This window comes from Lepus europaeus, chromosome 4 (genome assembly GCF_033115175.1).
Source record: "Lepus europaeus isolate LE1 chromosome 4, mLepTim1.pri, whole genome shotgun sequence".
Taxonomy (NCBI): domain Eukaryota; kingdom Metazoa; phylum Chordata; class Mammalia; order Lagomorpha; family Leporidae; genus Lepus; species Lepus europaeus.
This window is the reverse complement of record NC_084830.1, coordinates 137,979,432-137,991,014: the sequence shown is the minus strand read 5'-3', so window position 1 is coordinate 137,991,014 and position 11,583 is coordinate 137,979,432. Positions and strand designations below refer to the sequence as shown.

The window sequence follows — 11,583 nt, the reverse complement described above, 5'->3', positions numbered from 1 at the left end:
ATCCTTTGTGTTGCATTGTCTGTACTAAAGCAATTTGATTTTTTATTTTGGGATTTATTTATTTGAAAGAGTTTCAATTTTTCCATCTGCTGATTCACGCCCCAAATGGCCCTAAGGACCAGGGCTGGCCCAGGCCAAAGCCAGGAACGAGAAACTTTATCTGGGTCTCCCATGTGGGTGCAGGGACCCAAGAACTTGGGCCATCTTCTGTTGCTTTCCCCGGCACACTGGAAATGGATCAGCTGGGACTCAACTAGTATTCAAATAGGCGCCAGTGTCACAGATGGCAGCTTAACCCCCTGCACCACACTGGCCCCAATTTTGATTACTTTTAAAACAATGGTTTTTTTTTTTTTTACAAACTCAAGTGTGTGACTTGGGAATGGACAGGGGATCAGGTAGGTTTGAGAGTGTGGACAGAAGCCTGATGACCCCTGTGTAGGTGGCTGGAGCTCTGAGCCTCGCTGCCCAGGGGTGTGAGGTGTTTCCTGTGTCTCCAGGTCTCTTGCACATCACAGAGCACAAGAAACAGCTGAGTGGGAGAGGGGGAGCCTTGCTCCCCGGGGTGGCAGCTGTGCCACCCCACACAACAAGTGACTGAGAAGCAGGGCTCATAATAAGCTTGTAAATTACCCAGGCTGCCAAAGGGAACAGGAGTCGCTCTAATTCTTCTGTGTAGAATTGGCTTCCTGGGGGCCCTGCACTGCTGCTGGAGCTAAAAACCGAGGTCTCCGGGGCCTTGTTGGCATTTCATGACAAGTTGTCTCCACATCCACACTGGGGAGTTGGCTTTCTTCGAGGACAGTGGCTCCTTTCATCCTATAATATAGGTATCTGCAGCACAAGAGGTGTTCCAGAGACTCAGGGTGGTCACCAGTGCTGGGAGATGGAAGGGGTGTTGGGGTGCTCACGGCAGCAGCTGCTCACCCTCGACCTAGCAGCTGATCTTTCCTGGGCACTGGCTGTGTCCTGGGAACATTCCAAGTCCTTTATACACAGTATGATTTCTCTTAGACTTTTTTTTTTAAAGATTTATTTTTATTTATTTGTAAGTCAGAGTTACACAGAGAGAGAAGAGGCAGAGAGAGACAGAGAGAGAGAGAGAGGTCTTCCATCCGATGGTTCACTCCCCAATTGGCCACAATGGCTGGAGCTACGCCGATCTGAAGCCAGGAGCCAGGAGCTTCTTCTGGGTCTCCCACGTGGGTGCAGGGGCCCGAGAACTTGAGCCATCTTCTACTGCTATCCCAGGCCATAGCAGAGAGCTGGATAGGAAGTGGAGCAGCCAGGAGTAGAACCAGCACCCATATGGGATCCCAGCGCTTCAGGCCAGGGCGTTAGCCCACTCTGCCACAGCACCAGCCCCTCTCTTAGTCTTTAAAACAACCCTAGGAAGTAGGCACAGTTACTCCAGTTTTACAGATGAGAAAGCTTGCATAGACAGGTTTGTAAACTCACCCAAGCTCACCTAGCTAGGCAGTGGCCGGCTGAGGGTTGGAACCCAGGCTGTCTGTACTGCTAACTGTTCAACTATAGCCTCCAGAATACGGCTTCTCTGGCACAGCCGAAAAACCAACTGAAAAAGTCAAATATTCACTGGGTGCCTGTTGTGTTCCCCAGACTGCAGGAGATGTCACAGGAGGCGTTGGTGTTCCTGAGTGCCGGACAGCTCCTGAAATGTGAGTGGTAAAATATGTATGTGTATATATGGTAAATATAAGTGGTAAAATATATATAAATATATACGTGTTTCTAGTGGTAAAATATGTATAATATAAAATGTCTTTTAATTATACAGGTCAGTGGTAATAAGATTTTTCTATGATTGAATGAAATCCATGTAACATAAAATTAGCCATTTTCAGGTGAACCATCCTGAGGTATTGAGAACATTCATAATATACAGCCACCACCTCTTTAATTCCAAATATTTTCATCTCCCCCAAAAGAAACCCTTGTTCCTCCTGCTCCTGTAACCCCCAGTGTGTTCTATCTGTGAATTTACCGATTCTAGATATTTCATATAACTTGAATTTACACTATGTGCTTTTTCTTTCACTTAGCGTGCTTCTGGGTTTATTCACGTTGTAACGTATTCCATATCCGCTCTCCGCTCTCCACATATTCAATACTATTTCCTTTTTGTGATTGCGTTCTATTCCACCGTGTGCATATACCACCCGTTGAAGGACACTTGGACTGTCTGTACCTTTGGCTATTGTGACCAGTGCTGCTGTGACCATGGGTGTTTTCCATTGTTTGGGGTGTATCCTTGGGAGTGAAATTACTGGATTAAATGATAATTCTGTGTTTAACTTTTTGTGGTACTGCCAGGTTGGAATGCTGTATCTCAGCGTTAGAATCTTTCCTTGGTATGTTGGCTTTCTCCTATGCAAGAAGAGGAGAGGGCTTCTTTTCAGGGTAAATAAGAGAAACGTAGTGTGGTGTCAGGAAGAGAAAGCACACACTGACTTGGTTTTCTTTTCTTTTCTTGAATATGAAAATTTATTCTTAATACATTTCTGCCATCAATGTTTATGACCTTGGCCTTTCCTTCTTGCCTTTGTATAAGGCCAGAAGAGACACATTGGCTACTTTGACAACCTTAAAGCGGACTCCAGGAATGTCACCAACAGCATGACCTTTCCGACCAAATCCAGCAACCAGAACTTCATCGTTTTCCTCGATGAAGTTCGGGCACCCATCATTGGGGACGAAGGTCATGATTTTCTTGTCATTCTTGATCAGCTGGACCCTGACGCACTTCCTGATGGTGGAGTTGGGCTGCTTGGCCTCCACCCCTACTTTCTGCAGCACGATGCCCTTGGCGTGCGAGGCGCCTCCGAAGGGGTTGGCCTTGAGCGCCGTGCCCAGGTGGGCCTTCTTGTACTGCTTGTCGTGCCACTTCTGGTCATGCCGGTGGCTGCGCAGCTTCCGGGTGGTGCGGAGACCACTGCACTTGCCCATCCTGAGCGAAAAAGCCTGGTTTTCTTTTTAAACAATGTTTATTTATATTTAATTTTATTTGAATGACAAAGAGAGAAAGAGGTCTTCTGTCTACTGGTTCACTCAGCGCGTGGCTGCAACAGCCAGGTCTGGGCCAGGCAAATGCCAGGAGCCAGGAACTCCATTCTGAAATCCCTCATGTGTGGTAAGGGTCCTAGTACCCAGGCTGCACTCCTGTCCATCTTTCAGTATCTTCCAAGGCAGATTATCAGGAAGCTGCACTGGAAGCAGAGCAGCTGGGACTTGAACCAGTACACCAGTGTGGGATGCTGGCACCGCAATGGTGGCTTAGCCTGCTGTGCCGCAACACCAGACCCTTGCCTAGTTTTCAATCTCTGCTTTGCCACTTGCCCATAGCAGGTGCATAGGTTGGTTACGAGCCTCTCTGAGTCTCAGTTTCATTCCTGATCTATGGAAATAGAGATGATCACACCTTCCATTCATTCATTCATTCATTCAGTAACTGTTGGGAGCTTCCTGTGGGGATGTGTTGAACAATCACAGAATTTATAGAATGAGGAATAAGAGAAAGGGAGGACCGGGTTGAATTATTTTACAAAGGGAAGAAAAATCATAGGAAAAGTTGCTCCTTTACATCAACAATCAGACTAGTCTAGCCATGTGGGTCCATGTCCTATCCCTCTCCATTCCAGTGCCCCACACAGGGCCTGCAGAAAAAGATCTGTTCTTTAGGGCTGTGTGTTTGCAGGCCACAGGAAGTGAGTGGCTTTGTTTGACAGGCTTACTGGGGAAAGGTTGGGATTGGTCTGGATGGGAAGGAGAGCTAACCAGTGAGTCCTCTAGGTGGCTGGAAGAGCCCAGGTGCTGACAGGGTTCTCGACAACAGCAGGTTGGAGCTGAGCCCGCTTGGAGGTTGGCCATGGCTGACCTGCTCAGCCTCCAGCTCCCAGCAGAGAGGGCCCTTGCCCTGGTCCCAGCGTGCTCAGAGCCCCAGCTCAGGGCGAGAGGGCCAGGGCTGCTGCCTGCTGTTGCCGCTCGGCTGGGTGCAAGCCTGCAGGTTGTCCAGCAGTCGAGAGGTTGCAGGACTCTGACAGATCTCTGGCAGGAGGCGGTCAGGTGCTGCGGCAGCCTGTCTTCGTGCAGAGTCACAGAGTGCAGAGAGGATATGGAACTGAAAGTGCAAATTAGCTTGAGCTGAAACAGAGAAAACGCAGGCCAAGAGCGCAGTGAAGAGAAAGCCAGCTGCAAAGCCCACCGGAGACGCAGCAGCTGCGCAGTGCGATCAGAGCCCTGACCTGAGGGACCGCTGCCCTCTTACCCCGATGACCACAAAGGCCTGCTTTGCTCTTCTTGTCCGCTACCGAGGATAATCAGCGACTCAGCTGTGCCGCCCCATCACAGCATGCAATCGCTAGTTAATCTCTGCTTTTCTTAATGCCACATCCAAACAGCAGCCAATCCAGAATGGATTTCCCCTTCTCTTAGTCCCTTCTTGGAATCCTTGAGCAGCTGTGAGGGAGCTGCCTTCCTCCCAGCAGTCGTCTGGAGCACCCTCCCTCCGAGCCCAGAATCTGATTTCATCAGACTACAGCCTTTCGAGGCTGTTTGGGCTTTAAAGGGTCTGGCAGCTGCTGGAACAGAGAACTGTGCTTGGCAGCCCACCAGGACCATGAGACGGACAGGAAGCCGAGTGCTGACACCAGGGAAGGGTGACCCAAAGGCTGGCTCCTGACGTGGTGCTCAGCTGATGCTAAATATTGTTAGTGAGCTCATGTGTTTAGAGACACTACAGCAGATCTTATAAAATTATGGACAATAGCGCCTGTTAATGACTGCGTACGTGCTGCACACCAGGCATTGTGTGTCTACCAGCTCATTTCATCCTGTTCTTGAATTACTTTTTGTTTATTTGGAAGACAGGGGGAACAAGAGAGAGAGATCTTCTATTCACTGGTTCACTTCCCAGATGCCTGCAGCAGCCACGGCTGGACCAGGCTGAAGCCAGGAGCCGGGAACTCAATGCAAGTCTCCCATGTAGGTGGCAGGAACCCAAGTAGTTGAGCTGCTGCATGTGGCCTCCCAGGGTGTACGTTAGCAGGAAGCTGTCTGATCTGTCATTCTAGATTCAGTAGGCCTGATTGTGACCTTCATGTATGCATGATTTTTCCCCCAGAAACCTTTTATTTTAACCTCTTATTTAAACTTCGTGCATTTCATATGTACAACTTTAGGAACTTAGTGATTCTTCCCACCATATCCACCTTCCCACCACTCTTCCTCCTCCCTCTCCTATTCCCATTCTTATTTTTTACTAAGATCTATTTTCAATTAACTGTATACACATATGATTAACTCTATTAACTCTAAGTAAAGAGTTCAACAAATCGTATAAAAAAAAAAAAAAAAAACCTGTTCCTCAGCAGTCAACACAAGTGCTGTTCCAAGTCATTGCATCTCAGAGTGTCAGTTTCACTTCTATAGATTTCCTTTTAGGAGCTCTACTGGTTATCACAGATCAGGGAGAACATGTGCTATTTGTGGTTTGGGGACTGGCTTATTTCACTAAGTATTATGTTTTCTTTTTTTAATTAATTAATTTTTTTGACAGGCAGAGTGGATAGTGAGAGAGAGAGACAGAGAGAAAGGTCTTCTTTTTTTTGCCATTGGTTCACCCTCCAATGGCCGCTGCGGCTGGTGCATCTCGCTGATCTGAAGCCAGGAGCCAGGCACTTCTCCTGGTCTCCCATGCGGGTGCAGGGCCCAAGCACTTGGGCCATCCTGCACTGCCTTCCTGGGCCATAGCAGAGAGCTGGCCTGGAAGAGGGGCAACCGGGATAGAATCCGGTGCCCCAACCGGGACTAGAACCCGGTGTGCCGGCGCTGCAAGGCGGAGGATTAGCCTGTTAAGCCACGGTGCCGGCCTTTAATTTATTTTTTTAAAAGATTTTATTTATCTATTTGAGAGGCAGAGTCACAGACAGCGAGAGGGAGAGACAGAGAGAAAGGTCCTCTGTCCTCTGGTTCACTCCCCAAATGGCCGCAATGGCTGGAGCTGCACCAATCCGAAGCCAGGAGCCAGGAGCTTCTTCTGGGTCTCCCACATGGGTGCAGGGGCCCAAGGACTTGGGCCATCCTTCGCTGCCCCCCTCCCCCCCCCCCCCCCCAGGCCACGGTAGAGAGCTAGGTTGGAAGAGGAGCAGCAAGGACTAGAACTGGTGCCCATATGGGATGCAGGCGCTGCAGGCAGAGGACTGAGCCACAGCACCAGCCCCATAAGTATGATGTTTTCCAGTTTCATCCATTTTGTTGGAGACAGCAAGATTTCATTTTTTTTTACCGCTGTGTAGTATTCCATGGTGTACATATACTATAATTTCTCTATCCAGTCTTCAGCTGACAGGTATCTGGGTTGATTTCATATGTAGCTATTGTGAATTGAGCTGCAATAAACATGGGTGTACAGATAACTCTTTGATATGCTGATTTCATTTCCCTTAGGTAAATTCCCAGGAGTAGGATGGCTGGGTCTTATCGTAGGTCCATATTGAGATTTCTGAGGTAATCCCACACTGTCTTCCATAGTGGCTGTTGCAGTTTACATCCCAACCACGTCCCCACCAGCATTTGTTGTTTGTTGATTTCTGTATGACAGCCTTCTAACAGAGGTGAGGGGAAACCTCATTGTGGTTTTGATTTGCATTTCCCTGAAGCCTAGTGATCCTGAGTGTCTGTTAACCATTTATATTTCCTGTTTTGAAAAATGCCTGATTCAGTCCTTTGCCCATTTCTTAACTGGGTTGTTTGTTTTGTTGTTGTGGAGTTTCTTGATCTCTTTATATATTCTGGTTATTTATGCTTTATTGGTTGCATAATTTGCAAATAAGTTCTCCCATTCTGTTGGTTGCCTCTTCAGTATGCACTGTTTTTAGTATTTAGGGTTTTTTCACTCAATATTCCATCTGTGAACTGCATCCATGTTGTAGTAGTTTGTTCTTTTTCACTGTTCTATAAGATTCTGAGGCATAATTGGCAATCATTTATTTTACCCATTCTATTGTTAATAAACATACATGTTATTCTCAACTTGGAGCTGTTTGTACAATTTTGTACAAAGACCTTAGCATGTATCAACACTCATTTCTGTTGGTACATACCCAGGAAAGGGCTGGGCCAGGCCAAAGCCTCGATCCAGGAACTCTATCCAGGTCTCCCATGTGAGTGGCAGGGGCCCAGTTACTTGAGCCATCATCTGTTGCCTCCTCAGGTGCGTAGCAGGAAGCTGGATCAGAAGCAGAGGAGGCAGGACTTGAATTGGCACTCTGATGTGCAATAGGGGCATCCCAACTGGCAGCTTAGCTGCTACACCCAACACCCCCTGCTCAGTAGCACTTCTAGATGGTACAGGTAGTGCAGGGGAAATGGAGTGAAAGGGGTGTGAGAAGAGGAAGAGGAGGAATTGGGAATACTCAATAAACTAATTGACTCATTCAGTAAATACCCTAAAACCATTATATTTGCCATCTATTGTTTCAGAGCAAAGTACTCCAAAGCTGAGTAGCCTTGGACAACAGACATGTACGTCTCACAGTTTCTGTGGGTCGGGAACCCATGAGTGGTTAGCTGGGTGATTATGGCCCAGGGTCACTGGAGAAGTTATGTTCAAGCCCTTGCCTGGGCTGCAGTGATCCGAAGGCTTGGCCAAAGTGCGTGCTTCTGAGAAGGCGCGCTCTCGTGGCTGTTGATGGGAGGCCTCTGTTCCTCGCCATCTGGATCTTCCCCGTAAGGCTGCTTCATGGCGTGCCAACTGCCTTTCCTCAAAACAGGTTGAGCCAAGTGAGCGGGAAGTGAGTTGCCTTTGTTGTGTGGCCTGGTCTTAAAGCTACACATCATCGCTTCCTCCACCCCTTACATTGTAATCATTTGAAGTTACTAGGGCTGTCTGTATTCAAGGGGAGGGAAATTGAATTCCTTACAAAGGAGTGTTACAGAATTCGTGCAGTCTTTTAAAATGAGAGGGCATTTAGCCTAGTGGTTAAGATGCTTGTGTCCCACCCCGGAGTGCCTGGGTTTGATTCCTGACTGTTGCTCCTGACTCTGGCTTCCTGCTGATGTGGACCCTGCGAGGCAGAAGTGATGACTCATGTCGCTGAGCTCCTGCCACCGCCTGGGAGACCTGGGTTGTGTGCCTAGTTCCTGGCTCCAACTCCAGCCAAGCCCTAGCCTGAGGGATCTGGGAAATGAGCCAGTGGTAAGAGCTCACCCTGTCTTTCTTTCTACCTCTCAACTAAATAAATGAAAATAATAGTCAAATCTATATAGTCAAGTATACATTCTCTCAGTCTGTACCTCTATACAGCATCACTGAAGTAGAGAAGAATTATTAGCCAATAAATATTACTGTTGTAATTAACCATTGGGAAACAAAACAACAAAAACTATATTCCACCTCACATTTTTTTTAAATTAGTTAGGTGGCTTTTTTTTAAAACAAAGATTTATTTATTTATTTATTTATTTGAAGGTCAGAGTTATAGGGAGAAGGAGAGAGAGAGAGAGAGAGAGAGATAACTTCCATCTGTTGGTTCACTCCCCAAATGGCTACAATGGCCAGGGTTGGTCCAGGCTGAAGCCAGGAGCCTCATCCAGGTCTCCCACCTGGGTGCAGGGGCCCAAGCACTTGAGCCATCTTCTGGTGCTTTCCTCAGGCTGTTAGCAGGAAGCTGGATCAGAAATGAAGCAGCTGGGACTCAGACTAGCATCCATATGGGATGGCGGCACTGCGGATGGCTGCTTAACTCAGCCGCAACACCAGCCCCTCTACCTCACATTTACACCAGAATAAATTCCAGAGAGTGTAAACATGGGCACATTCAAGAGTGCTGGGAGAAATTTGTTAAAAAAATTAAAATATTCTGGATATTGAGTTTTTATTTCATTTATTTGAGAGGTAGAGTTACAGACAGACAGAAGGAGAGACACAGAGGTCTTCCATCCGTTGGTTCACCCCCCAAATGGCCACAACAGAGCTGTACTGTAGATCCAAAGCCAAGAGCCAAGAGCTTCTTCTGGGTCTCCCACATGAGTTCAGGGGGCCCAAGCACTTGGGCCATCTTCCACTGCTTTCCCAGGCTGTTAGCAGAGAGCTGGATCAGAAGAAGAACAGCTGGGACGCGAACCAGCGCCCATATGGGATGCCCGTGCTGTAGGCAGAAGCTTAGCCCACTACGCCACAGCATTGGCCTAGGATATTGAGTTTTGAGATGGCTTAAGGGAAATACACTGATGGATGTAACTATGACACCAAAGCTTAGGTACACTAAAGAAAAGATTGACAGGATCACATGTGAAAATTCAATACTTCTGAAGAGAAACAGAAGTCAAAAGACAAATGAAAGCTGCAGAGAAATGTTTGCAACCTGTAAGAGACAAGATCTGAGCTCTTGGATGCAGTGTTGGTACAACATGGAAAGCTGCCGCCTGTGATATCAGCATCCCACATCGCAGTGCCAGTTTGAGTCATGGCTGCTTTGCTTCCCATCCAGCTCCCTGCTAAGGCACCTGGGAAGGCACCAGGAGAAGACCCACGTACTTGGACCCCTGCTATGCATATGGGAGACCCAGATGGAGTTCTAGATTCCCAGCTTCTGTCTGACCCAACTCTGGCTGTTGTGGCCGTTCAGGGAGTAAACCAGCAGATTAGTGATCTCTTTCTCCGTCTCTCCCTTTTTCTCTGGCGCTCTTTGAAATAAATTAAATAAATCTTAAACAAAACAAAAACTGAACTCTTCAATAAAGAGCCCTTACAGTTTCACGGGGAAAAAAAAGAAACTCCACAATCTGTCTGAGCCGCTTGCCTGCTTTCCTGGCAGCCTGACCACCAGATACACAGAGGCATTGCACTTGACCTGCCTGCAGGCCCCTCGGGGCGCTCCCGGTCCTCCGTCTTCAGGTAGAGTCTGCTGGCTTCCACTCTCGACGCCTGCACCTCTTTCTGTTCCTCACCTTCAAGTACTCTCCTCTCGCCCTCAACTCCAAGCAGTGTCACTAAGATGCTTCCTGTGCAGCCTCTGACTCACAGCGAGATGACGGCTCTGCCAGTGCTGATTTCAGCAAGAAAGCCTCCCGAGGTGTGGATGGCGCTCCCGCGGTGCCGAGTGGCTTCCAACTGGAACGCCTTTGCCTTCATTCAGCACCTCATTCTCAGGCCCTTACCTTGTAGCTGGAGCTCTGTAGCTGCAGCTGGAGCTCTGTTTCTTCTCTGAGTTTGTGTTCTTGTGGGAGAGTGTGGGCAAGAGGAAAGTTCCCGACCGGGAGATCTGGATCTGGGACTCGCTCTGCCACTTTTGACTTGCATGACCGGGCAGGTTCCTTCCGGCTCTGAGCCTCAATTTCTCCCTCAGCAAAACAAGTGGGAGGACGGGATGGTCCCCGTGGATTCTTCCAGCTCTGACATCTGAGGATTCAGTTCATTTCCTCCTCTCGACATCTGGTCTCCAGCATCTGGTTTAACCTTATTTGGAAGCCCCTGAAGAGTGCTGCTTAGATTGTGGAACCCACTGAGAGCAAGGAGAATGATTTCAATTACTGAAGTTCTCCTTACTTTTCCTAAAAAAAGATTCTGTTCCTTGTGGAAAAAGCTGAATCACACACAGTAGATTGACAAGGGAGGCAGTAATTAGGCTAAGGGGTGGCTGTGCACTGGTCTCCAAGTTTGCCATGGTGATGCCTGTGGCCCTATAATTTGAAAAGAGCATGTCGGGTTTCCAGGGTCTCAGGAATCTCCGACAGCCCAGGAGGCTGTCCAGAGTATGGCTGGCTGCAGACACAGAGAGAGTAGGCTGTGGGATTTATTTCAGTCCTTCCAGTCCCAAAGTATCCCTTTACCTATCTGTCATGGGGTCTGAAGTTTCTTTTTTTCAAATAGTAGATATTTTATAACTTTATCCATATAAAGATACCATAACCTTGGCACAACATGAAGTTTTTTTTTTTTTTTTAAAAAAGATTTATTTATTTATTTGAAAGTCAGAGTTACACAGAGAGAGGAGAGACAGAGAGAGAAAGAGAGGTCTTCTATCTGCTGGTTCGCTCCGCAGATGGCTGCAGTGGCCCAGGCTGCACTGATCTGAAGCCAGGAGCCAGGAGCTCCCATGTGGGTGCAGGGGCCCAAGGACTTAAGCTATTTTCTACTGCTTTCTCAGGCCACAGCGCCAGCCCCCTGAAGTTTCTAGCGCTGGGCTTTCTCCCTTAATGAGAAGGTCTTTGGCAGCAATGATTTTTGGTTGCTCTGTGTGTGCCTCCCACCACTCACTCCCTTCTGATCCGGCCACAAATGTGGACATGGGAGCCAGCATGGGACAGACATGACACTTACTGTTTTTGGGTGAATGATCGTTCCAGGGATGGCCGTGATAAACACAGTGCTGGAAGGCGCAGGGGCCCAGTCCCTGGAATCACCGCACTGGGTGGGTGTGATCTGAGCCTCCCGTCAGGTCACACTCTCACCACGGGAAGACACCGACTGGGGAAGGAGGCCAAGCGGATGCAGTAGAGGTGAGACATGGAGAGAGATGCAAAAAAGGTGGCACCAAGGAGATGAGGAACAGGCAGGGGGAA

General features: G+C 48.1%; 1 protein-coding gene across 1 annotated transcript; it reads right to left on the bottom strand.

The window, feature by feature from the left end:
- Window positions 1-2,499: 2,499 nt before the first annotated feature.
- Window positions 2,500-2,970, bottom strand: LOC133758563 (small ribosomal subunit protein uS12-like). Its single transcript, XM_062189742.1, has one exon. It carries the CDS (start codon window positions 2,965-2,967, stop codon window positions 2,536-2,538), a length of 432 nt encoding a protein of 143 aa, XP_062045726.1. The 5' UTR covers window positions 2,968-2,970; the 3' UTR covers window positions 2,500-2,535.
- Between the last annotated feature and the right edge of the window lie 8,613 nt (window positions 2,971-11,583).

What these genes read in the sequence shown, in the direction of transcription:
- LOC133758563 (XM_062189742.1), bottom strand. Translation starts at nt 2,967, where the DNA reads ATGGGCAAGTGCAGTGGTCTCCGCACCACCCGGAAGCTGCGCAGCCAC.